Source organism: Oncorhynchus kisutch, linkage group LG17, assembly GCF_002021735.2.
Source record: "Oncorhynchus kisutch isolate 150728-3 linkage group LG17, Okis_V2, whole genome shotgun sequence".
NCBI classification, from domain to species: Eukaryota; Metazoa; Chordata; class Actinopteri; order Salmoniformes; family Salmonidae; genus Oncorhynchus; species Oncorhynchus kisutch.
This window is the reverse complement of record NC_034190.2, coordinates 40,150,599-40,178,576: the sequence shown is the minus strand read 5'-3', so window position 1 is coordinate 40,178,576 and position 27,978 is coordinate 40,150,599. Positions and strand designations below refer to the sequence as shown.

The following is a 27,978-nucleotide window of genomic DNA, read 5'->3' as shown; positions in this document are numbered from 1 at the left end:
TTTAAATCCCTGAATTTGGACAAGATGGACAAGATTTTAAACCAAAGTTTATTGCCACAATCTGATGACCCTTGGATTCTGGCTAAAGGTTTGGTTGTTTCCTGTAAAAGTCCCTCAACAAATACTCAATGGTAACCACTCCAACCTTCCAAACAATCGGTCTTCCGTGGTTCAAGGTTATAACAAGCTACAAGATGGGATTTAAAAGGTCACAGGTTTTAGCCAAAGGATTAATAATGTCACTTTTCCCCATAACAACAAGGAAGCCTTTTGTCTTTTCTTTGTAAGTTTTAGTGTTTTTTGGATTGATTACCTTGTCTATCCTAAAAAAAACTATTACTCACAATATCACACTACACTTTCACAGACCACTCAAAATGTCTAATTCATTAATTAATATAATTGGCAGAGAAAGTTTGGTAATGTCTAAAAATACATTTACAGAGAAAAAACCTTTGTCAAACAGCATCAACAATGCAAAAAAGCTAAAAGTAACTCAAGGTTACTCATTAGATGCAACCCTGCTCCTAAATCCATGGCACACCAGTGGCCCAGGGCAACATTCATTATATTAAGTACATACTAGCATATAAAACAATCAAGAAATATACACAAAAACCAAGTCCACCAGTATTGTAAAATCAGAATAGCAGCACCATGTGCTGTAAGGAAGCGTAGACTCAGAGGCTCGAATGAAATGTAGTACCAGTGTTGTCTGATGGTCTTATGCAGTAGACAACACACCACTAATACAGACGCCCTGATTGTTATGCAAAGGCACATTTCCGCTCCATTTCTACACTGCAGTGAACTTGCAACAATGTGAAATAATTAACAGTAGTCCATCTCACAGTACGCTAAATGGATTCCTCCCCATCCGAGCCGATGAAGATCTCCGGTTCTAGGATTTGGTCTGCACCCGACAGTCGAATCGTATTTATATCCCCAGTGCTCTTGAACGTGCACAGCTCATTGTCCACCATCCTGCGGTCCATGAAGCCCATGCTGTTGTGACGGTTTATGGGCGTGCGAGGTCTTGATGGCATGAAGGATTCCGACGGGTCCAGGAAAGGTCTGTGCATATCTTTCTCAGGCACCAGTTCAGGCTCGTGGTCTGCAGCAGTCTCTGTGATCTCTGGCACTCCGTCCTGGAGCGGCATGAATGTCCGGTAGGTGTCGACCGGCTGTCCTTGGAAGTGGGCCTGGATGGTGCCCACATAGCTGGGCTCGCGGAGCAGGTGGCCATACACCATGGTGTCTTCGATGGAGGCGTAGACATGAGACTCATTGTCCGACCGGGTTTTGGGGAACATGCCGTCGCCTGGGATGAAGATATTCCCTTTCCTTACGAAGATGGAAGCCTCATTGACCATCGTTCTTTTCTTCTTCCTGTAAAGCACGAAAGAGGAATACAAATGGTTTTGAGTCAGACAAACTACAGCAGGGGAAACAGCCAAGTCATGGATTGACCTTAACATCAAAGCTATACAGATTGTTTTGGTGAGGCAGGTGTTCTCACCTTATCACCAAGCAGACGACTGCCAGCACAATGAGCATAAGGAGCAGCACTGCTCCCACAGCCCACAGAATGGAGCTCTGGAGCAGCACTATAGAGACACACACAAGAAGATAATCATGATTAGATATGGTAAGAATTAGACAAATATAGCAGCATGTACTGTAGCAATGACATGGGGTGCTGGTTTATGAGCAGGCTGAAAGACAGTTGCATGGAAGCATTATACTGTACATCCTCCCTTGTAACAAATCTACTCCCATGTAACAATTCAAAACACTATGGCAAGATTCAAGTTGATTGAGCAAAGAGAAGTGAAGTTACAAGGGTTTCATTTAGGATGTAAATAAGGTTTTACAAAGGTTCCATTTTCTCATCTTTTGACGGATTGCTTAGATTTTCTCAAATCGTACTAGAGACAGTAATACGTGCTAAGAGTTAAGGTTCACAACTGAATTGCATGCTGTTAATTTATACTTTATTTTTTTATCAACACCTGCTTTGGCATACACCTTCCTACCCTCAAGAACATCAATCAGTTTCAAGTCGATAGAGCACAATATTATTTTGTAGAAAGTTGCGGTTCTCTTCCATCTTTTGACATAGCTGAGCTTTTTTCATACTTAGTAGAGGGATGAACATATATTCTGAGTTGAGTCAAGCTTCACTGCCAGCACCCCTAAATACAGTGTTGATGATTATGAGACCACCATGTATCCCTAATAAGTGCCCTACGTGTATTGATGTCATTTAAGAAATATAAATTGTTTTCATTTTCCCTCAAATTTAAGATCTCTTAACCAGAAAAGGTCTTGAGAGAAAAGATATCTGCATAATTCTATAATTTATCACAACCATAATTCAGTCACAACTCCATAATAACATTACAAACAGGTCCTTACTGCTAGTATTCTGTAGGGTGACCTTGCTGAGCACACTGAAGTGTCTGTCCTCCGGCAAACAGTTGGACATGTTGAGGTAGAAGCTCTCAGGGACCATCAGCTTGTCCTCTGCCGCCTCATCCTCCCTTTGACTCAATAGCTCCTCTGGAGAGCCCAGGGTCTGCACCTTGATGCACGTGTGCCCCTGGCCACACTTGGGCTGGCTGATGTTAGTGAACAGCAGGTTGGCCTGGAGGTGGCCCGGCAGATTGACGATCCAGGACACGGTGGAGTACGGCTTCATACCGTTGGGCCAGTTTGGGGTGGCCAGGAGGGCAGGGGAACCCATTCGGGGCTGGACAGTATATATGATGCTCTCTGATAGAGAAAAAGTAAGTGATGAGGAACAATCATTTTCAATACAGTTTGAACACAGTGGTTGAAGAGAGGGAGAATGGAATTTTACACTGAATCCATTGTTAAAACAAATCCCCTTGCTATTGCTGTATTTCAGTGCTCTCTTGTAGATGTTACACAAGGAATCATAAAAAGGTACGTGAAGAGGGTATTAAAGGATCTGTCCAGTGTTTCCAGATTTCTATGAAATGTGACCTATAATTTATTAAAATACGAGTGAAATACTAAGTAGGACAAAAATAAGCTTTGTGTTTGAATGGTGTAGGCGTACCTAGGGCTGTGGTGGACAACATTTTGTCAGCCGATGATTGTCAAGCAAATAACGGTCAGTCTCACGGTAATTGACTGTTAATTAACAAAACACATGTAGCATCTCCTGGCTTCCACACACAGCCTACAAGCCACTGGTGCTGACCTTTGGAACATCTACATTTGAAATAGTCTAATAAATCTATGTAATATAGCCTACACCATCACAATAAATCCATTATTTATTTTAGACAGGTCTAAAGAAACATGATATGAAGAAAAATGTGGTCTATTTCAGAAGAACAGAATAACATACTCTGAGTTGTCTTTATGTTAGGTCCTGATCTGGCTATGCCATATGGCAGTGGGCTACACTTGTTCATTAAGCAGACAAGATTTGCTTAGAATTTCGTAGCATCATTTTATATTATAGTATGAAAAATACAATTGAACAAAGCTGAATAAAACAAAGAATATTTTCTCCAAACAATTTGAGGGAGTGCACATATGTGGCTGTGTTGAACAGTTAACAAAGAAATAGGTACTTCTATATGCTTCATTTAGAGTTATTCATGTAACTTTAGTTCTACCAACGTTGCTCTATATGTTTAGATTTTTTATACATTGTAAGGCTGCATGACGCGACTAATGATGATTTGAAAAAAGTCGCTTGAAATGCATGAGCTCTACTTTGTTTGTTGCGCAGGCTGTACACACTTCATCAGTCTCTCACTCACAATTTGACAAGCACTTGATAATGCCTCGATTTCCTGGCGGCATCCCCGTTGTGTGGCCGTAATGCTCCTTAAAAAAAAGACATGCCTTTTGTGGCCAGTGGCCGTTGAGCCCTTGGGCTAAATATTATAATTCTCCTCTCCCTGAGTGCTACGAAGCACCGCTCACTCAGATGGCTCTCCATTACGTGATCGGGTCTTTCTTACAAGTGAAGACTGACATTGGGGACGCAACTGTGTGCACCCTTATCCAATTCCAAGGTGCATATTAAAGATATTGGAAGAACGGTCCACATTTACTTTTTGTCAGCCAACAAGATGAGTAGGCTAAATGAACAGCAAAAGCACTAGCCTATGTCAATCTACTATTCCTCATAGTACAAAAGTTTACATATTCTATTCTGTGTGAGAAATAAATATTCCAAACATAGTCTGGGACAGTTGTGGGATGCGATAGATCCCAAATTAATACAACCACTAGCAACAAAAAAACTTTTTTTTTTACGCTGGGCGTAAAGTGGTAATACATAATTCACAAGTGATAGGCTAATATGGTCACCCATCTGACTATTCTTGATTTAATGCTGTATTTACATATACTAAATAATGTGTGTGTGAAATTAGTTCTGATTTAGAACAGACCATTATCATGCACCTGTCTCAAACCAGGGGCAAAAAATACACGTAATCTATGCACTTAAATAGCGAATGTAGGACACTTTTCCTGTGGTTAATTTTCATGCCAGCCAGGTAGGCTATACTCCTGTTGTAAAGATAAACAATGTGCTTGCTGTTAGGAAGGTTGATAAATAAATATAGTAGATCTAGCCTATAGAAAGCTGATGGGATCCTCATCTTTTTAATAAAGGCCATCACTCAGTTCTCGCACGCAATTGCATATCATATAGAACCGTTGCCCAACATGAGATCATGGGCTCTCATTAAGTGTTTGATTAGATTTTAGATGACATTTGCATTGATGTCAGAGTGATTATATGGACAATAGAGTGCTGAGTACCAGGCAGTTAGCAAGTTTGGCAGGCAGCAGCATGAGCTTGGAGAAGCCTAATTACCGTGACTAAACTGCCACGTGGAATTTGACTGCCTTCTTGACTCGTGAACGCATGGCGGTAATATGGACACTGTAACAGTTCTAGGCATACCCCAACAACAGAATGGTGTGAGCGTATACCGGTCATTAAAAATAGACTGCTGATTGGTAAGCTCCTCCTCCTCAAAAGTATGACATCATACTCTATGAAGAAATAGCAAATATTTTTTAAACGGTCTGTTTGAGATACACGTTTTTTGAAGTGAATTTATGCTTTGGCCACAAATTGGGATATAGGATGAGTCAATTTGGGTATGAGTTAAAATGAGATTTTCACTGGACAGTTACTTTAAAAGATTTAAAACGTTAAAAAAAAGACTGCAAATCCGGTTAGTTAGCATACCTGAGATTTCATCACTGAAGGACACATTGAGGAAAGGCCCTTGATTCAGGCTAAGGTCCTTGGCTGTGGCAGTGACAGAGACGTTGGAGTGCACTTGGACTTTGCGAATGATGCCTTCGGAGCAGAAGTAGCCAATGGAGGACCCATCACCCTCCGCTATGTGAAGGGAGACACTCCCATTGCATTCCTGTCCTGGCAGGGACTGCCTGAGGTTTCCTGTGGGGGATAGTAGATCCACAGTGCCATATACTGGGATGTTGAGGTGCCAGGTGAAGCTTTGTAGTAGCGTAGGGAGGCACATCGGAATTTTGGGGACCGTGAGAAGAGTCCCGTTCACAGAGCATGAATCCAAACTCTGGCATCCTGGAATAGATCCACAGAGGCTTGAGAGATTATAATGGTTTACACACAGTGCTTTCAGAGTATTCACACCCCTCTACTTTTTCCACATCTTGTGGTGTTACAAAGGGGGAATAAAATGGATTCGGCATTTTTTGTCAATGATCTACACAAAATACTCCAATGTCAAAGTGGGAAAAAAATTCTAACATGTCAAAACAATCAAGAAAAATAAAACACTAATATATGCAACCCCCGGAGTCAATACATGTTAGAATCACCTTCGGCAGCGTTTACAGCTGTGAGTCTTTCTGGGTAAGTCTCTAAGAGCTTTCCACACCTGGACTGTGCAACATTTGCCCATTATTCTTTAAAAAAATTCAAGCTCTGTCAAATTCATTGTTGATCATTGCTAGACAACCATTTTTCAGGTCGCCATTGATTTTCAAGCAGATTTAAGTCAAAACTCTCGACATTCACAGTCTTCTTGGTAAGCAACTCCAATGTAGATTTGGCCTTGTTTTAGGTTATGGTCCTGCTGAAAGGTGAATTAATCTCCCAGGGTCTGGTGGAAAGCAGACTGAACCAGGTTTTCCTCTAGGATTTTGCCAGTGCTTAGCTCCATTCCATTTCTTTTTTATCCTGAAAAACTGTCCTTAACGATTACAACCATAACATGATACAGCCATCACTGTGTTTGAAAATATAGCGAGTGGTACTTGGTAATGTGTTGTATTTGCCCCGAACATAACAGGCTATTCAGGCCAAATTTTGTACAGTATTACTTTTGTGCCCTGTTGCAAACATGATGCAATTAAAAAAAAAAAATGTATGCTTCCTTCTTTTCACTCTGGCAATTAGGTTAGTAAAAGTCTAAAATGATTTGGTTTTAAATATACTTCAGTATGAAAAGAAAACATAATTGCTAAAATATACTTGAGTATCAAAAGTAAAAGTATGAATAATTTCAAATTCCTTATATTAAGCAAACCAGAAAGCAAAATGTTCTTATCTTTTTCATTTACGGATAGCCAGGGGCACGCTTCAACACTCAGACATAATTTACAAATGAAGCATGTGTTTAGTGAGTTTGTCAGATCAGAGGCAGTAGCGTTGACCAGGGATGTTCTCTTGATAAGTGTGTGAATTACACCATTTTCCTGTCCTGCTAAGTATTCAAAATGTTATTTTGGGTGTCAGGGACAATGTATGGAGTAAAAAGTACATTATTTTTGGGGGGGAATGTAGTGAATTAAAAGTCAAACATATAAATGGTCAAGTAAAGTAGACCAGTAGACCAAGTAAAGGACTTGACACCACTGGAAATTAATAACTTCACCATGCTCAAAGGGATATTAAGCTACATCTAACAACATATGCCCTTCTTTTCATTGGAAAACCTCCTTTGTTGTAGAATCTGTGTTTGAAATTCACTGCTTGACTGAGGGACCTTACAATGATCTGCAAGTGTTGGGTACAGAGATGAGGCAATCATTCAAAAATCATATTAAACACCATTCACCAGTTCATGGAACTTATTATGTGACCTGTTAAGCAAATCTTTACTCCTGAATTTATTTAGGCTTGCCATAACAAATGGGTTGAATACTTATTGTCTCATGACATTTCAACTATTCATTTTTTATTAATTTGTAAAAATTCACACATAAAAAAATTATAATAATCATTCCACTTTGACATTATGGGTTATTGTGTGTAGGCCAGTGAAAATAAAATCTCAATTGAATCCATTTTAAATTCAGGCTGTAACAACATGTGAAAAAGTCTAGGGATGTGAATAATTTCTGAAGGCACTGTACATGAATATTATTGGTGCACATCCTTAGATTTGGATAATACAAAGACCATCTGTTCTAGCTTTGTCACGAAGATACTCTAACAAGCTTAAATGAGAATGGTATAGATACTGTCCATAGTACTATAGTTCCTATGTTCAAGTGTAGTTATTTTGGAGGCAATACATGCAATGCTACTGTATGTATTGCTACAGTACCTATGGTTTTCGTGGCTGTCAGACGTAGGTCTTCACTTGGACAGTCCAGGAAAGAAAGACTTGCTTTGGTCCCTGAGGGAACTGTGATCTTCTCCTGGACCACAGAGTCCTTCCTCATCTCACAGTGGGAGTCAGAGCCCATCTTCTCAATGTGGAGGAATGGCCCTTCCTCCTCTGACAGATTTACAGTGCAGAGAACTGACCAGGGAATACAAGACAAACAGGCACAATCATCCTGAGAAATAGGTCACTGATCACCACTCAATTAATTTGATTGAATGATCAGGCTAATTTTAGGCCACAAGTTTATAATGGAAATATTAGTGGTGTATTGGTTTTGAAAAGTCTAGTGTTGGTTTAACAGATTGCATGCACAGAATAAATAAGCATCTTTGGATCTTATTTGTGATTGCTTACAGCACAATCATGTCATATAACAATTTATGATCGTCAATAGTCTTTGTACCTGGATGGCCGCTCCTCATTACCGAGAGCCTGAAATGTAGGGACAGGCCCTGTTTGGTCTTGTCAGTCTCACAGTTAAACATAGTCATGGTGAAGCTGCCCTGCCTGTGTGTTGGCTGGGGGTCCACCAGGGTCTTCTGGATGCCCACCTCCTCTCCCTCCTTGTCGTAAATCACCATCACTTTCTTCTTCCGGCAGAGAGGCGCCGTGTAATTCAGGAAGGTAACTGTGTAGTTATGCATGCCGGGCACCATGAAGTCCCACCTCATCAGGTCATTGTCAGAGAAACCTCTAGGGTAGTTGGCTGAGAGAAAGTTTGTATCGGACACCCCACGAGGTAGGTTGACTTTTACCACAGCCAGCACTGGAAGGAAGAGGGTTAAATAAGGTATAATGACATGAGTAATTCTGTCATTAGAGGGATACCGAATATATATAGGCTAATAGGGATGACCTCAGTGACCTCAACAGGCATTGATTTCCTGTGGCTCCTCCAATAGCTGCCAGACACTCACTTTTAATCTCCGGCCCAACAGTGACCTTGAAGTCCAGCGGCTCCAGCTTCCTGTCCCCAGGGACCTGCAGGGACACTCGGCCCTTGTACAGCACCTGGACCGTGGTGATGGTGCCATCTGGGCAGAACATGCCGATGGTGGCGGGCCCGGTGCGCTGGTACGTGATGATGGTGTAGGTATGCTCGTCAGGACAGGACTCAGAGGGTGGGATCTGTCTCATTCCCGGTGATGGGAAGTCCAGCTGGAAGGAAAGGCCAGGTGGAACTTTCAGGTCCCAGGTGAAGGTTCTGTTGAAGTCTGGGAAGAGGGAGGACTCCGCCTGGACAATGTTCCCGCTGCAGGCGATCTCTGTGCAATCTGGAGGAAGAAAAACATCCAATTGGCGACAGATTTTCATGCAAATATTCTCAAATCTGCATAAAGAAAATATGCGCATTTTCCCACCAGTGGTGTTTCCACAAAACTAACTTGTTTCAGTGCGTGATGACGTAGTGCTCACAAAATGTACTTTTTCACCTACATTTTAATGTACTGAATAAAAATCTAAAAGCTCAATGTGTCTCCATCGCATTTTCAACTCTGCCAAAGGTTTGGTAACAAAATATGTTAAATAGCAAATGTGCCCACTCTGGTCTTGGCACATGTGCTCTAGCCTACCGTTCAGATACAGTGTGGGTAGGCTGTGAGGGTAGGCTACTCTACATGATCAGACTATTATGGATGAGAGAATATTTTTATCTGTCAAACAGCAGTCAAGCATCGACCACCATGTCCCCAGAATAAGACCCTCAATATTTATTGGAAAGGAGCATCAAGCTCATCACCGTGTATCATGCTGTGAAGTTCATCATCATTTATTTAATCTGTATCCTAATAACCTGCATGGTTTCCCAAGTCGTAGTGGGAGGACCACACACCATATCATAACCTAACTCCAAGTTTAATTCGATATGATGATTTATTTTTATTTTATATTTGCGCATAATTAATTTTACAGACAAAAAGATCCCAACATGTCTAATGAACAAATGATCTGTGAGCATTTATAAAATTGTAATGAAGCCTCCTGTAGTTTCCATCCCAGCTTTAGAGATGTAGTTTTTATGGGGTATGACTATGTTGATGGAATCATGGTTAGTGAAGCTAACCGATGAGCAAGGGTTTACACTTTTAAGACTCCTATTTGGGTCCCTTGTGCCAGGAAAGCTCAATCAAGTGCTACTAGAAATCAGGTTTGGTCAGTGTCCTGTTGAGGCGAGGAAAATGGGTCAGAGGCGTCTTACCAATATCCCTGTTGATCTGCACACTGAAGACATATTGTGGCTGTGGGCAGGTGAACGTCACAGAGATGTTGTGGGCGTCTTTCAGGACGAGTTCTTTGGAGTTACAGGTAGGCCCCTCCCCAACACACACACTGCACTCTTTGGCTTTGGCGTCTCTGCTGATGGTGACGATAGTGTCTGGCTCTGGGGTCACTGACATCATTCGGCTCTCTGAGGAAGATTCGAAACATAAGCACTCAAACTACACTGAACAAAAATATAAATGCAACAAGTGCTGGTCTCATGTTTCAGGAGATTAAATAAAAAGGTCCCAGAAATGTTCCATACGCACAAAAAGCTTATTTCTCTCAAATGTGTTTACATCCCTGTTAGTGAGCATTTCTTCTTTGCCAAGATAATCCATCCACCTGACAGGTACGGCATACCAAGAAGCTGGTTAAACAGTATGATCATTACACAGGTGCACCTTGTGCTGGGGACAATAAAAGGCCACTTAAAATGTGCAGTTTTGTCACACAACACAATTCCACAGATCTCAAATTTTGAGGGAGCATGCAATTGGCATGCTGACTGCAACAATGTCCACCAGAGCTGTTGCCAGAGAATTGAATGTTAATTTCTCTACCATAAGCTGCCACCGAAGTCGTTTTTGAGAATTTGGCAGTATGTCCAACCGACCTCACAACCGCAGACCCATTGTGAGGCCCATTTTTTAAGGTACACTACATACACAAAAGTATGTGGACCCCCTTTCAAATTGGTGGATTCAGCAATTTCAGCCACACCCATTGCTGACGGGTGTATAAAAATCGAGCACACAGCCATACAATCTCCAAAGACAAACAATGGCAGTAGAATGGCCTGTACTGAAGAACTCAGTGACTTTCAACGAGGCACCGTCATAGGATGCCACTTTTCAAACAAGTCTGTTTGTCAAAGTTCTGACCTGTTAGAGCTGCACCCGTCAACTGTGCTGTTATTGTGAAGTGGAAACGTCTAGGAGCAACAACAGCTCAGCCGAGAAGTAGTAGACCACACAAGCTCCAAGAACAGGACCGGCGAGTGCTGAAGCGCGTAGCACGTAAAAATCGTCTGTCCCCGGTTGCAACACTCACTACACTCACTTCTCTAGAGTGATGAATCACGCTTCACAATCTGGCGGCAGACAAATCAGGGTTTGGCGGATGCCAGGAGAATGCTACCTACCCCAATGCATAGTGTCAACTTTGGTGGAGGAGGAATCATGGTCTGGGGCAGTTTTTCATGGTTCGAGCTAGGCCCCTTAGTTCCAGTGAAGGGAAATCTTAATGCTACAGCATACAATGACATTCTAGACGATTCTGTGCTTCCAACTTTGTGGCAACAGTTTGGGGAAGGCCTTTCCTGTTTCAGAATGACAATGCCCCAGGGCACAAAGCGAGGTCCATACAGAAACAGTTTGTCAAGATCAGTGTGGAAGAACTTCACTGGCCTGCACAGAGCCCTCACCTCAACCACATCGAAGACCTTTGGGATGAACTTGGATGCTGACTGCAGGTGTCCACATACTTTGTAGTGCATATCTGCATTCCCAGTCATGTGAAATCCCTAGATTAGGGCCTGATTTCCTTATATGAACTGTAACATCTTTGTTGCATGTTGGGTTTATATTTTAATTCAGTATAATTCATTGTTCTGTCTTCAACTAAATATAATTTAGTGTGCATAAACTACATTACCAAAAGTATGTGGACCGGTTGGAAAGGAGGCATAATATGACGGTGCCACGTTGAAAGTCACTGAGCTCTTCAGTAAGGCCATTCTACTGCCAATGTTTGTCTAAGGAGATTGAATATACACCTGTCAGCAACGGCTGTGGCTTAAATAGCCGAATCCACTAATATGAAGGGGTCTCCACATAGACACTATATACACAAAACTATGGTTCACATTATTGTGAGGCATGAACAGAAGAGTTGAAAGAGCTTACGTTTCTTCATTGGTTTGGCAGTGGCCGTGAATATAGAGGAATTCACCTCCCCGCCGTTCTGAACTTGCAAAGACACTGTGGCGTTGCTCAGTATATCTAAGTGAGCCACAAGGCCATTCCTGCAGTATGTCTGAGTTTTGACCTCTCCTTCAGTGCTGGTCCTGGTTACAGCGTACTGGTAGCCATCTTGACAGATCTCTGCTTCAGTCATCTCCTTCAGCCTGTCACTAGGGAAGTCCAAACTCAAAACGGTCATCTCTGGCACATTTAGGTGCCAGACAAGAGTTCTAATGAACTCTGGGAAGAGGGAAGGCTGAGCTGCACCTGTGGCAGGGCTGCAAGAGTCCTTGGTGCAATCTGGGTAAAATAAAATTACATAACAGGTAAGAGGAGAAGAAACACAAACAACACCTGCTTAACAGTTCACCCGTAGTGCTAGATTTGAAAGGTGGCCGTAGCTGTTTTTATTAGAGGTCGACCGATTATGATTTTTCAACGCCGGTACCGATTATTGGAGGACCAAAAAAGCAGATGCCGATTAATCGTCCGATTTAAAAAATATATATATTTGTAATAATGACAATTACAACAATACTGAATTAACACTTATTTGAACTTAATATAATACATCAATAAAATCTATTTAGCCTCAAGTAGATAATGAAACATGTTCAATTTGGTTTAAATAATGCAAAAACAAAGTGTTGGAGAAGAACGTAAAAGTGCAATATGTGCTATGTAAGAAAGCTAACATTTCAGTTCCTTGCTCAGAACATGAGAACATGAAAGCTGGTGGTTCCTTTTAACATGAGTCTTCAATATTCCCAGGTAAGAAGTTTTAGGTTGTAGTTATTATAGGACTATTTCCCTCTATACCATTTGTATTTCATTAACCTTTGACTATTGGATGTTTTTATAGGCACTTTAGTATTGCCAGTGTAACAGTATAGCTTCCGTCCCTCTCCTCGCTCCTTCCCTGGGCTCGAACCAGCAACATAACGACAACAGCCACCATCGAAGCAGCGTTACCCATGCAGAGCAAGGGAAACAACCACCCCAAGGCTCAGAGCAGTGAAGTTTGAAACGCTATTAGCGCGCGCTAACTAGCCAGCCATTTCACTTCGGTCACACCAGCCTCATCTCGGGAGTTGATAGGTTTGAAGTCATAAACAGCGCAATGTTTGGACGCACAACGAAGAGCTGCTGGCAAAAAGCACGAAAGTGCTGTTTGAATGAATGTTTACATGCCTGCTTCTGCCTACCACCGCTCAGTCAGATACTTGTATATGCTCAGTCAGATTATATGCAACGCAGGACACGCTAGATAATATCTAGTAATATCATCAACCATGTGTAGTTAACTAGTGATTATGATTTATTGTTTTTTTATAAGATAAGTTTAATGCTAGCTAGCAACTTACCTTGGCTTACTGCATTTGCGTAACAGGCAGTCTCCTTGTGGAGTGCAACGAGAGAGAGGCAGGTCGTTATTGCGTTGGACTAGTTAACTGTAAAGTTGCAAGTTTGGATCCCCCGAGCTGACAAGGTGAAAATTCTTTCTGCCCCTGAACGAGGCAGTTAACCCACCGTTCCTAGGCCGTCATTGAAAATAAGAATGTGTTCTTAACTGACTTGCCTAGTTAAATAAAGACTAAATAAAGGTGTAAAAAATAAAAATAAAAACCAGGCAAACGGGCGCCCAAAAATACCGATTTCCGATTGTTATGAAAACTTGAAAATCGGCCCTAATTAATCGGCCATTCCGATTAATCGGTCGACCTCTAGTTTTTATGCAGTATCCTTGTTGACACGACTACCACCCACAGCATGCATATCAAATTCTGAAGCAGCTGTCTGTGGGGTACGTCTTTTTGACTCGTTTGATCGAATTAAGGTGGCAGCCTAAAGGGAAACCCAATACAACAACGTTTCTCTAGACTCACCGATTTTCCTGTGGATCTGGATGGCAAAGGCCCTCTGAGGCAGTTCAGTGCAGTTGAAGAGCAAGGTGATGTCCTCATCTGGGACCAGGGCCAGAGATGAGTGACAGGCCGTCTGGGTGTCATTCTCACCGCCACGGACTGTGCACACGGAACACTGTTCCAATGGAAGGAGCAGTGAGGACGACACAGTCACAGCGGCATCTTTGTCAGGGTGGACATTCATGTGCAGACATTCTGAGGGAACAGAACAAAGGTTACTTATCATATTTTGCAGTCCAAACAGAAAAGGCTAATCTACTACTATATCGTTGTATTGAGGGGTAAAACTGTTGTTTGAATCAATGAACAGGCTAAGATTTGAGGTGAAGGTAACAACAAATACATGAGAGAAAAAGATTATAAAACAGTGACATAGCATTTCAGTTTCACTGAACATTGGGAGTAGGCTAGATAGGCTACCTATTTGCATGTCTGGACTCGAGCCTGCACTGGTTATTGCACAAATACACATCCTTCCAGAACACTCAGTTACATTTTCTCTCAGAGGAAAATATGAATTTAGGTTCTCTGTGACATTCAAATTGACAGAAAGTAGCCTGTATCAAGTCCAGTGTCAGATGACTGGTCTGTGTCTAAACCTACCACGGCGGAAGCTCTTTTGTCTTTGAATAGCATATCAACATAAAATTCTACTTTAATAACAATCCAAAAATTTGACTAGTGTTGATGCTTCTGCAAACAGCGTGGTACCAAGCACACCGGCCACTGTGTACTCGACTGTAAAGTAGCACCCACAATTAAGTCAGTACTCAGACTGAAGTCTTATCAAAGCCCTTGTTACAGTTATGTAGGTGATCTAACAAGGGTGTTCAAAGAAAAAGTACTGTACTCTCATATTGTTTGAGAATCTCATCCTTTATTTGAAAACCTAAATATTTTGAGTAAAGTCTAATGGTTACATGGTGTACATCTTATGGTGTTAAGATGGAAGTTAACTCAATTACTTTCCATAGGCTGTTCTCTGTGAGAAAAGTACTATTGTAGTGCACCTACAAGAACATGCAGGAAATGTTCATCACCTAAACTTGCAGAGACTTGAAGCAAGCCCAGAACAATGACAGAATTCACATCACACAGTATGGTAAAAAGTGTTGCCAAAGGGTGATTCCTCACAAAACTAGAATTTTGGGGGGATTTTTATGACATTTCATAAAAATAAAAAAAAATTAAAAAGGGTCCTTTGGGGGAAGGGTTGTTGACATATATTTGACATGATTTTGCTAGCCCACCACCACCTCTTTGGCTGTGCTTCCGTTTCATTTCAGGGTTATTGATATAGCATATTGAGCACACTGTCTGTAGTTATTTTATTATCTTAAATGATAGAGGCTTGCCCTGGCAGTGAGATGCCCTGGAAGAGCAGAGCCTAAACCCAAGACCTAATGAAATGTATTTTCTATTAAATGGTTTTCTGTCTGAAATATACGGCATATCAAAGTTCCAAAGTAGGATCTCTGCTACTTTTAGAGTTAGAATCCAATTTAAGCAGAGTAGCCTCTGCCAGGCTTTCACCTTAACTTCAGTATGAAAGCCTGTAGAAGACCTGGTCAGAAATATGCTTAAAGGAGGTGGAATGTATACAGAGACTGAAGAGAAAGCGAGACATCCGGCTCCCTCATTTTTTCCTGATAAGGGTAGGGCCGCTCTGGTTTGCTTATTGCCTCCACCCCGTGGAGGTGGTGTCCCAGAGCGAGATATCGCACTAGCTCAAGGCAAGCAGGCAGGGGACAATGGGCACGTTCCTCTGCTCACGTTGCTGACACATGCCAGATCTTACAACACCTGGATATGTAGTTTATGTATCAGCTAACCACATATTTATTAGCAATCTGTCAGTCGATGACGACGTCTGAGTAGGGGATCGCGACCAATAAGTAGGACAGAGCAAGCTGTTCCCTCTCTCACATGAGCATGCCAGATATTGATCACGTTTCCCTGCTCAGACGTTGCATGCATAAATACGCTGCACGCAATGTCGGAGCAGGGGAACGCGACCAACGTTAAACGGCTTCAGTCATTCATCTTAAATTTATCCACCATCTTTGGTGCATCTAAGACCTTTGTCCCTCCCAACAATTGGAATAGGCACATTCAAACAGAGGCAGAGAATCTAAACTGAAAGCAAATCATTTTCATAGATACCGACATGGAGTAGTGTCATTTCAACCAAATTATATACAAAATAGAAGTATAATATACTAGCACTGTAAATGAGAATATGTAAATATATTTGATCCCCTGCTGATTTTGTACGTTTGCCCACTGACAAAGAAATGATCCGTCTATAATTTTAATGTTAGGTTTATTTGAACAGTGAGAGACAGAATAACAAACAAACAAATCCAGAAAAATGCATGTCAAAAATGTTAATTGATTAGCATTTTAATGAGGGAAATAAGTATTTGACCCCTCTGCAAAACATGACTTAGTACTTGGTGGCAAAACCCTTGCAATCACAGAGGTCAGACGTTTCTTGTCGTTGTCCACCAGGTTTGCACACATCTCAGGAGGGATTTTGTCCCAATCCTCTTTGAAGATCTTCTCCAAGTCATTAAGGTTTCGAGGCTGACGTTTGGCAACTCGAACCTTCAGCTCCCTCCACAGATTTTCTATGGGATTAAGGTCTGGAGACTGGCTAGGCCACTCCAGGACCTTAATGTGCTTCTTCTTGAGCCACTCCTTTGTTGTCTTGGCCGTGTGTTTTGGATCATTGTCATGCTGGAATACCCATCCACGACCCATTTTCAATGCCCTGGCTGAGGAAAGGAGGTTCTCCCAATCCCAAGATTTGACAGTACATGGCCCCGTCCATCATCCCTTTGATGCGGTGAAGCTGTCCTGTCCCCTTAGCAGAAAAACACCCTCAAAGCATAATGTTTCCACCTCCATGTTTGACAGTGGGGATGGTGTTCTTGGGGTCATAGGCAGCATTCCTCCTCCTCAAAACACAGCGAGTTGAGTTGATGTCAAAGAGCTCCATTTTGGTCTCATCTGACCATAACACTTTCACCCAGTTTTCCTCTGAATCATTCAGATGTTCATTGGCAAACTTCAGACGGCATGTATATGTGCTTTCTTGAGCAGGGGGACCTTGGCAGAGGGAGATTGACAGTTCTTTTGTGTTTCTTCCATTGACGAATAATTACACCAACTGTTGTCACCTTCTCACCAAGCTGCTTGGCGATGGTCTTGTAGCCCATTCCAGCCTTGTGTAGGTCTACAATCTTGTCCCTGACATCCTTGGAGAGCTCTTTGGTCTTGGCCATGGTGGAGAGTTTGGAATCTATTTGATTGATTGCTTCTGTGGACACGTGTCTTTTATACAGGTAACAAACTGAGATTAGGAGCACTCCCGTTAAGAGTGTGCTCCTAATCTCAGCTCGTTACCTGTATAAAAGACACCTGGGAGACACCATAAATCTTTCTGATTGAGAGGGGGTCAAATACTTATTTCCCTCATTAAAATGCAAATCAATTTATAACATTTTTGACATGCGTTTTTCTGGATTTTTGTTGTTGTTGTTATTATTACTATTATTATTATTATTATTGTCTCTCACTGTTCAAATAAACCTACCATTAAAATTAGACTGATCATTTTTTTGTCAGTGGGCAAACGTACAAAATCAGCAGGGGATCAAATACTTTTTTCCCCTCACTGTACCTTCCCCAGGCTCTAGAGAACACGGTGAGCGAGACATGGGGTGCGTTCAGTTCACTTGCTACATTGCGGAATGGTTTGTCCTGAACATCACGTTACCCCAAAACGTACGTCCCCTAAAAACCGACTTTGAGATATGTTTGCTCAGTTCTGTGGGTGTGCCAGGGTGTTGCTTGACAAAAATGAGTGGTATATTTAAAGGGCAGCGATGCATTTTGAACCCACAACCCAAACCCACCCAGGTCGTTCACTACAGCACCATTTTGGTTTAATTGAACGTTACACTACATTTTTTCATCCTGAACACAGGCCGGGAAGCCGAGGCCACCAACAGAGTGAATGTGAAAATGTATTCAAAATGGTCACCCTCTGCTGGTGATTTGCAGGCTGTCCAATGATACAAGTAAACAGAGGGCTGGATTTCATACCAATGAAAGTATACCAAACTTTTTTGATATACTCAGAAGACCATTATTAGCATGTTTTAATCACTCCTATATAAATGGTAGATTATCAAACATGCAAGAAGAAGGTCTGATTTCATTACTCCTGAAACAGGATCCAAGTGGTATTTATACAGATAACTGTCAAGAGGAGTAAAACAAGGTTGTCCACTATTGGCATATCTATCCATCATTGCCAAGGAAATGTTAGCTGTTAAAATTAGACCCAACAATAATATTACAGGATTAGAAATCCATGGCTTAAAAACATAGGTGTCATTGTAGGCTGATGATTTATGTTATTTTAAAACCACAAAGAATACCTCCAGTCTCAGAGGATCTACATACATTTTCTAACCTCTCTGGATTAAAACCAAATTTTGATAAAGTGTACTATATTATGTATTGGATCACAAAAAAAATTCAACTTTTACATTACAGTGTAGGTGACCAATAAAATGGTTTGACGGGGATGTGGACATACTCAGTATACATATCCCGAAAGAAAGAAATTCTCACTCCAATAAATTTTATTATAAAGTTAAAAATAGATACGATCTTGCTACCATGGGAAGGAAAATACCTGTCTGTCTATTTGTGTAAAAACCACCCTGATTAACTCTTTAGTCATATCACAGTTGACCTATTTGCTTATGGTTTTGCCTACACCTAGTGACCTGCTTTTTAAATTATATGAACAAAAAAAGAATACATTTTGTTTGGAATGGCAAGCCAGACAAAATTAAATGGGCCTATTTATATAATGAATATATACTCAGAGGGCAGAAATGATTAAATATTAAAATAATTTGACCTCTCACTAAAGGCATCAGTCATACAAAATGTATACTTAAATCAGAAATGGTTCTCTAGTAAAATAGTAAGAACGTCTCACCCAATGTTCAAGAATGGCCTTTTCCCCTTTACACAGATTACAATAGCTCACAATAATCTCCAAAATATAATTATTTTTTAAACACGCCTTAGAAAGTTGGTTGCAATTTCAATTTAATCTACCTGAAAAGACAGAACAAATAACAACAAAAATTGTGGTTAAACTCAAATATACTAAATTGATTAAAAAAAAATGATAAAATGATTGAAAAGGTATAATCTCTGTAAATGATATCATAAATAGGAGTTGTGTCACACATGCAGCTAACACAAACGTACAGTTGAAGTCGGAAGCTGCAAGGCATCCGCACAACATGATGCTGCCACCTCCGTGCTTCACGGTTGGGATGGCGTTCTTCAGCTTGCAAGCATCCTCCTTTTTCCTCCAAACATAACGATGGTCATTATGGTCAAACAGTTCTATTTTTGTTTCATCAGACCAGAGGACATTTCTCTAAAAAGTATGATCTTTGTCCCCATGTGCAGTTGCAAACCGTAGTCTGGCTTTTTTATGGTGGTTTCGGAGCAGTGGGTTCTACCTTGCTGAGCAGCCTTTCAGGTTGTCGATATAGGACTCGTTTTACTGTGAATATAGACACTTTTGTACCGGTTTCCTCCAGCATCTTCACAAGGTCCTTTGCGGTTGTTCTGGGATTGATTTTCACTTTTCACACCACAGTACGTTCATCTCTAAGAGTCAGAACATGTCTCCTTCCTGAGGGGTATGACGGTTGCGTGGTCCCATGGTGTTTATACTTGCGTACTATTGTTTGTACAGATGAACGTGGTACCGTCAGGCATTTGGAAATTGCTCCCAAGTATGAACCCAGCTTGTGGAGGTGTACCATTTTTTCTGAGGTCATGGCTGATTTAATTTGATTTTCCCATGATGTCAAGCAAAGAGGCACCAAGCATACTTCCAAAGTTGTGGCAAAATGGCTTAAAAAATAAAAGTCAAGGTATTGAAGTGGCCATCACGAAAGCCCTAACCTCAATTTCACATTCTTAAAATAAAGTGGGGATCCTAACTGACCTAAGGCAGGGAATTTTTATTTGGATTAAATGTCAGGAATTGTGATTTTTTTTTTACATTTATTTGTCTAAGGTGTATGTAAACTTCCGACTTCAACTGTACATACATACATACTCAGCAAAAAAATAAGCGTCCCTTTTTCAGGACCCTGTCTTTCAAAGATAATTCATAAATATCCAAATAACTTCAGAATTTAAACACTGTTTCCCATACTTGTTCAATGATCCATAAACAATTAATGAACATGCACCTGTGGAATGGTCATTAAGACACTAACCGTTTACAGACGGTAGGCAATTAAGGTCACAGTTATGAAAACTTAGGACACTATAAAGAGGCCTTTCTACTGACTCTGAAAAACACCAAAAGAAAGATGCCCAGGGTCCTAGCGTGAACGTGCCTTAGGCAACCTGCAAGGAGGCATGAGGACTGCATATGTGGCCACGGCAATAAATTGCAATGTCCGTACTGTGAGACGCCTAAGAGAGCGCTACAGAGAGACAGGACAGACGGCTGATCACCCTCACAGTGGCAGACCACGTGTAACAACACCTGCACAGGATTGGTACAGCCGAACATCACACCTGCAGGACATGTACGGGAGATGGCAACAACAACTGCCCAAGTTACACCAGGAACACACAATCCCTCCATCAGTGCTCAGACTGTCCGCAATAGGCTGAGAGAGGCTGGACTGAGGGCTTGTAGGCCTGATGCCGACAAGTCCTCAGTCCAGCCTCTCTCAGCCTTTTGCGGACAGTCTGAGCACTGATGGAGGGATTGTGTGTTCCTGGTGTAACTTGGGCAGTTGTTGTTGCCATCTCCCGTACATGTCCTGCAGGTGTGATGTTCGGCTGTACCAATCCTGTGCAGGTGTTGTTACACGTGGTCTGCCACTGTGAGGGTGATCAGCCGTCTGTCCTCATTGCAGGCAATCTCAACGCTGTGCGTTGCAGGGAAGACATCCTCCTCTCTCATGTGGTACCCTTCCTGCAGGCTCATCCTGACATGACCCTCCAGCATGACAATGCCACCAGCCATACTGCTCGTTCTGTGTGTGATTTCCTGCAAGACAGGAATGTCAGTGTTCTGCCATGGCCAGCGAAGAGCCCGGATCTCAATCCCATTGAGCATGTCTGGGACCTGTTGGATCGGAGGGTGAGGGCTAGGGCCATTCCCCACAGAAATGTCTGGGAACTTGCACTTGCCTTGGTGGAAGAGTGGGGTAACATCTCACAGCAAGAACTGGCAAATCTGGTGCAGTCCATGAGGAGAAGATGCACTGCATACTTAATGCAGCTGGTGGCCACACCAGATACTGACTCTTACTTTTGATTTCGACCTCCCCTTTGTTCAGGGACACATTATTCAATTTCTGTTAGTCACATGTCTGTGGAACATGTTCAGTTTATGTCTCAGTTGTTGAATCTTATGTTCATACAAATATGTACACATGGGAGGGGTATTAGAGTGTAATTCATACATTTAATATATACCATAGCAAAAATAATCATTTGGTTGTGTTTATGAAGGGTTTAGTTAACATTAAAATAAAAATCATATTCTATTTCAAATAACACAATAGCATTTGCATTAAACCTGGCCCTAACCTTCCTATGGTGAAGCATGGTGGTGGCAGCATCATGCTGTGGGGATGTTCTTCAGTGGCAGGAACTGGGAGACTTGTCAGCATTGATAGAAAGATGAATGGAGCAAAGTACAGAGAAATCCTTGATGAAAACCTGCTCCAGAGTGCTCAGGACCTCAGACTGTGGCGAAGGATCACCTTCCAACAGGACAAAGACCCTAAGCACACAGCCAAGAGAACTCAGGAGCGGCTTGTGTAAACTTCCGCCTTCAACTGCATATAACATAGGTAGATGACGTAATGACGCCACGAAAAACACAGCGCTACACAGCATCCCTAACCTAGGCCAATGTCTGCTGTGTGGATCTATTTTGATGTTTCAAGGAAGATAACAAAAAGGCCAAATGCAACATTTGTGCTGCAATATTTCCCGAGGGGAGAAAGTGAAATATTTCAATACCACAAACCTAATTACTCATTTGAAAGTGCATCACCCCTAGACGTTCAGCCCCTACTTAGAACAAAGGCAGAAAAAAACTAAGCGCTTCCAACAACTAAACAAGTTCAAGTTGAGCAGTCATTTGAAAGAGTAAGAACATTTCAGCGAGACAACTCAAAGGTGAAATCCATTAACGCCAAGATAATGGAATTCATTGCCCTTGACAATCAACCGTTCTCTGTCGTTGATGATGTTGGCTTTCCCCTACTGGTTCAGCACCTCAAGCCCCGGTACACACTACCAAACAGGTGATTTTTCAGATGTTTCAGATATTTTTGTGCAGTGTAGTTTCGGTATAGTTTAGGTTCAGTTGAGAGGCAATTATCAGGGTCACTATCAGATGGGCACTGCACTCTCAACTGTCTGAAGAAGGAGCGGAGCAGGCCCTACTTTTTGGAGAACGAGGGGCAACGGGGGTAAAACCCTTTTAAAAAAATGACACGCCCTCCTAAAACTCCAGTTCTGTTTGTGACATTAAGATTCTAACAACGGCAGTGTGTTATATACATTTATTTATGAAAAGTCAAGGACGGAGCGGGGCAAGACTTAAAAAATGTAGGAGTAATAAAAATGTTTTTATCATGAACAGTCAGATGAGATGAGAAAAAAGGAACCCGCATGCACACTGCTCTTGATAGAATCACTGATCTCTAATAAGCTTTACATATTGTCCTCGCGGCCTTCGTCAGAGCTTTTGTGAGTTTTTTTAAATGAGCACCCTTATGTAGACCTAGCCCCACCCATATCCGTTCCACGCATCGAATGGGGTCTTAATGATGAAATGCCTATGCATATTATGTGGTAAAATTTAACATGAATTATGCCCCTATTTCAGATGACTCTGATGTTTTTATTACGCTGTACCCAATGATTTATGAAAACTTGCTTGGTAGGTCGATGTCCTCATTGTGGTTTTACAGACATGTTTAATACATTTTATGTACACACTTTATTCGAATAATTAGGAAATGCATATTGTTATATTTGGTAGCACTTACTTGTTTTTCCTTTGCCTCCAAACCCTTTCGATTTGTGTGACGGATGTGAGTGGGGCTAGGTCTACATAAGGGCGCAATTTTTTTTTTTTACTCACAAAAGCTCTGACGAAGGCCGATTCACCATGTGGCAGTCTGACAGAAGACTCTGGGTTTGACGGATGCCAGGAGAATGCTACCTGCCCGGATGTATAGTGCCAACTGTAAACTTTGGTGGAGGAGGAATAATGTTCTGGGGCTGTTTATCGTGGTTCGGACTAGGCCCCTTAGTTCCAGTGAAGGGAAATCTTAATGCTACAGCATTCAATGATATTCAAGACGATTCTGTACATCCAACTTTGTGGCAACAGGAAGGCCTTTCTTGTTTCAGCATGACAATGCACCTGGGCACAAAGCGAGGTCCATACAAAAATGGTTTGTCGAGATCGGTGTGGAAGAACTTGACTGGCCTGCACAGAGCCCTGACCTCAACCCCATCAAAGACCTTGGGGATGAATTGGAATGCCGACTGCACGCCAGGCCTAATCGCCCAACATCAGTGCCCGACCTCACTAATGCTCTAGTGGCTGAATGGAAGCAAGTTCCCACAGCAATGTTCCAACATCTAGTGGAAAGCCTTCCCAGAAGAGTGGAGGCTGTTATAGCAGCAAAGGGGGGACCAACTCCATATTAATGCCCCTGATTTTGGAATAAGACGCTCGACAAGCAGTGTCCACATACTTTTTGCCATGTAGTGTACAGTGCATTCGTAAAGTATACTTTCCAAATGCACTGTATACAGTACCATTCAAAAGTTGACACCTACTCATTCCAGGGTTTTTCTTTATTTGGACTATTTTCTACATTGTAGAATAATACGGAAGACATCAAAACTATGAAATAACGCATATGAAATCAAGTAGAAACCCAAAAAGTTAACAAATATATATTTTATATTTGAGATTCTTCAAAGTAGCAACTCTTTGCCTTGATGACAGCTTTTTTTTCTCGTAGTTTCGTGAGGAATCACCCATATGTCCTGTGGAGGCTCAGCTCACAATGACCTCAGACTGTGAGAACATGAATGTAAATAAGAGGTGTGTCAGGAACAAGATAGTAAATAGTAGTAAACAGTAAATCCATGTTCTGTATCAAGTGAGATATGCCTCTTACATGTGTGCAGATCTTTGTTTCGATCTTTGTCATCTACTTCTACACGTGGCCGTGCCCGCGTCACATATGGGTGGCGGCAGGGTAGCCTAGTGGTTAGAGCGTTGGACTAGTAACTGGAAGGTTGAGAGTTCAAACCCCCGAGCTGACAATGTACAAATCTGTCATTCTGGCCCTGAACAGGCAGTTAACCCACTGTTCCTAGGCCGTCATTGAAAATAAAAATTTGTTCTTAACTGACTTGCCTGGTTAAATAAAGGTAAAATAAACATATAAATGACTAGTTCAGGTAAAGATTCTAGGAAATGCTAGATGTGCAGCAGCTAAAATGGCGAGGACTCCTCACGTGGTGCAAAACATGGATTTTCTCTGGTGTTTGTAGAACCACCTGCATCTGGACACAGACATTTATAAGATAACGGTTTTCCAGAATACCGACTTAGTTGAAGAATCTATGGTGGCAGTCTGTATGGGCAAACCTGTAACGTCCACTAACAGACACCAACAAGCTTTAATTATATCACATTATCTGGCGTAAAAACTGTAGCGACAACTCAGCTCAGTATAACCCTGGCCTGTCTGCTATATCTTTTACCCTTTATCTTTAGGTCCCCTCAATATCAAATTATTCTACATCCTTTTGTTTATATGGATGGCTCTGACTTAGAATATGTGGACAACTACAAATACCTAGGTGTCTGGTTAGACTGTAAACTCTCCTTCCAGACTCACATTAACCATCTCCAATCGGCTTCCTTTTCCACAACAAAGCCTCCTTGACATGCTGTCAAACATACACTCGTAAAACTGACCATCCTACCGATCCTTGACTTCGGCGATGTCATTTACAAAATAGCCTCCAACACTCTACTCAGCAAATTGGATGCAGTCTATCACAGTGACATCTGTTTTGTCACCAAAGCCCCATGTACTACCCACCACTGCGACCAGTATGCTCTCGTTGGCTGGCCCTCGTTACATATTTGTCACCAAACCCCACTGGCTCCAGGTCATCTATAAGTCTTTGCTAGGTAAAGCCCCACCTTTTCAGCTCCCTAGTCACCATAGCAACACCCACCCGTAGCACGCACTCCAGCAGGTATATATCACTGGTCATCCCCAAAGCCAAGACTTTCTTTGGCCGCCTTTCCTTCCAGTTCTCTGCTGCCAATGACTGGAACGAATTGCAAAAATCACTGAAGCTGGAGACTCATATCTCCCTCACTAGCTTTAAGCATCAGCAGTCAGAGAAGCTTACCGATCACTGTACCTGTACACACCCAACTACCTCATCCCCATATTGTTATTTATCTTCTTGCTCTTTTGCACCCCAGTATCTCTACTTGCACATCATCATCTGCACATCTGTCACTCCAGTGTTACTGCTAAATTGTAATTATTTAGCCTCTATGGCCTATTTATTGCCTTACCTCTCTAATCTTCTACATTTGCACACACTGTACATAGATTTTCTATTGTGTTATTGACTATATGTTTGTTTATGTGTAACTCTGTTGTTGTTTTTGTCGCACTGCTTTGCTTTATCTTGGCCAGGTCGCCGTTGTAAATGAGAACTTGTTCTCAACTGGCCTACCTGGTTAAATAAAGGTGAAATAAAGCAATACAATAAACACACACACACACAGACACACATATTTTACACATCTGGGAAATGCCATCGACTTCACGATTCGATATTATCATGATATTTAGGTGCCGATACAATATGTATAAACGATTCTCACGATTCTATATGTATTGTGATTCGATACTGTGATTTTATTGGGATTTCATGTTCCAAACATATTGCTCACCATATGTCTGCTGCAGAGGGACAAGAGAGCCATGAGAGGACGAGTTTTGATCAGTCATGGGAAGAAAAGTGCTGAAAACAAATTGGCTCCCTATTTAAAAAAGTAGATAGAGTGAAATGAATGAAAAACACTGGAGTTTTGGTGCAGGTACAATCAATTATCGCAACAATTATATTGCGATAGTTAAAACAATACAAAACTATGTATCATCCAAAATAATATACCGATATGTAACTGTATCAATCCCCCCCATCACTAATTTATAAGATTTCCAGAATTGAGAACAAAGAGAGTATCGCCAATCCCAGGCTAGTTAAAATCTATAATGCCGTTTTGTATAGGCGAACATGTAACGTCCATTAATGGACAGCACAAACCTTTGGTTATTCACATCACATTATCTGGTGTGGAAACTGTAGCAAGGTATGTTGCTTGCATGTTATGTGTTAGGCCGCTCATTTCACAGTGTCAACTCAAGCAACATGATATATCTGACACAAATTGGAGAAAGGTGTCTGACTATTTTAGTACAAATTGTGCCTAAGTGCAGTTTAAATTCAACCTTGTGTGTTCTATTGAAATTAACTTCCGTATAAAGACGTCGTTTTCAGCTTTTCACTTCTCAGTCTGTCCTACCTGTCTAACGTTAAAATGTCATGTGGGCAAAATGTTATACCCATTTGGAAACTATTTCCAATTGCAGTGGATCAAGAATATGCAGAACGCTGTTACAGATTAACGTTACATGATTGTGAAACTATTTAATGTATTTTTTATAGATTTTTTTAATGCTCGCAAATATACAAAACTATAAACTTGTAACACTGAAGTAGAATACAATTCTTACGTTTATCGACAACATCATATTCTGCAACATTGAGAATATGTAAAGGCCACACTCAGTACATGATTTATAACTTATTGTTAACGTCTGCTTGCTTTGTTTGAAAGGTTGTTTTGAATGTTCTCTCACCTGACAGGTTGAGGCGTAACAAAATCACAATTCCCAGGAGCACTCCAGCGCAAATTGTAGTGAGCCGCATGTCCCCTGATAAAACGACAAAAAGATGTGCCTTAAATATTTCTGGATAAATGTTGTTACCAAAACCACGATATTTGCCTTTTTTAAATCCCAGGTTAAAATATTTTTAATGGCGGTGACCAACCAGTAGCTTCCTGATTTACATTACCTGTTTCACTCAGGGCGACGTGTAAGCTAACGTAAATTGGTCTGTCGAAACTTGACGGAAGAATTTAGCCGTTGACAGGCTGGTCTCTTGGACAAAACGCAACATAGTAAACGAAAATCCGGGCCACTCAAATTAGTATGTTATGTTTGCTATGGTTACATAAGACAGAAAGTTAATAAAGGCCATCATTTAAGGAAGGTGGTTGGTCATGTGTAACCCAAAAGTTGCTAGTTTGAAACTCAACACGGACAACATTAGCATTTTAGCTAATTAGCAACTTTGCAACTAACTTGTTACTTACTACATTTTAGCTACTTTGCAACTATTTAGCATGTTAGTGTAGCCGATGCGAAATGGCTAGCTAGTTAGTGGTGGTGCGTGCTGGTAGCGTTTCAATCGGTGACGTCACTCGCTCTGAGACCTTGAAGTAGTGATTCCCCTTGCTCTGCAAGGGCCGCGGCTTTTGTGGAGCGATGGGTAACGATGCTTCGAGGGTGACTGTTGACGTGTGCAGAGCGTACCTGGTTCGTGCCCAGGTCGGGGCGAGGGGACGGACGTAAAGTCTATACTGTTACATTGGTGCCGTGACCCGGATCACTGGTTGCTGCGGAAAAGGAGGAGGTCAAAAGATGGGTGAGTGTAGCCGATGCGAAATGGCTAGGTGGTGCGCGCTGGTATCGTTTCAATTGGTGACGTCACTCCCTCTGAGACCTTGAAGTAGAGGTTCCCCTTGCTCTGCAAGGGCTGCGGCTTTTGTGGCACGATGGGTAACGATGCTTCGAGGGTGACTGTTGACGTGTGCAGAGCGTCCCTGGTTCGCGCCCAGGTCGGGGCAAGGGGACGGATGTAAAGTCTATACTGTTGCATTAGCTA

At 41.7% G+C, this 27,978-nt stretch overlaps 1 protein-coding gene across 2 annotated transcripts; it reads right to left on the bottom strand.

The window, feature by feature from the left end:
* Positions 1 to 30: 30 nt before the first annotated feature.
* LOC109907661 (CUB domain-containing protein 1) lies at positions 31 to 27,210 on the bottom strand. 2 transcript variants are annotated; one of them, XM_031793816.1, is made up of 12 exons: positions 27,106 to 27,210; positions 26,889 to 26,963; positions 13,780 to 14,013; positions 11,837 to 12,193; positions 9,868 to 10,077; positions 8,585 to 8,941; positions 8,071 to 8,433; positions 7,605 to 7,802; positions 5,252 to 5,614; positions 2,419 to 2,775; positions 1,520 to 1,607; positions 31 to 1,389 (listed from the first exon to the last, which is right to left on the bottom strand). In XM_031793816.1, the coding sequence occupies exons 2-12, from the start codon at positions 26,956 to 26,958 to the stop codon at positions 858 to 860; spliced, it is 3,129 nt and encodes a 1,042-aa protein (XP_031649676.1). In that variant the 5' UTR covers positions 26,959 to 26,963; positions 27,106 to 27,210; the 3' UTR covers positions 31 to 857. The 2 variants fall into 2 exon arrangements, with proteins under 2 accessions (XP_031649676.1, XP_031649677.1); XM_031793817.1 differs by having other exon boundaries at positions 26,889 to 27,116.
* Between the last annotated feature and the right edge of the window lie 768 nt (positions 27,211 to 27,978).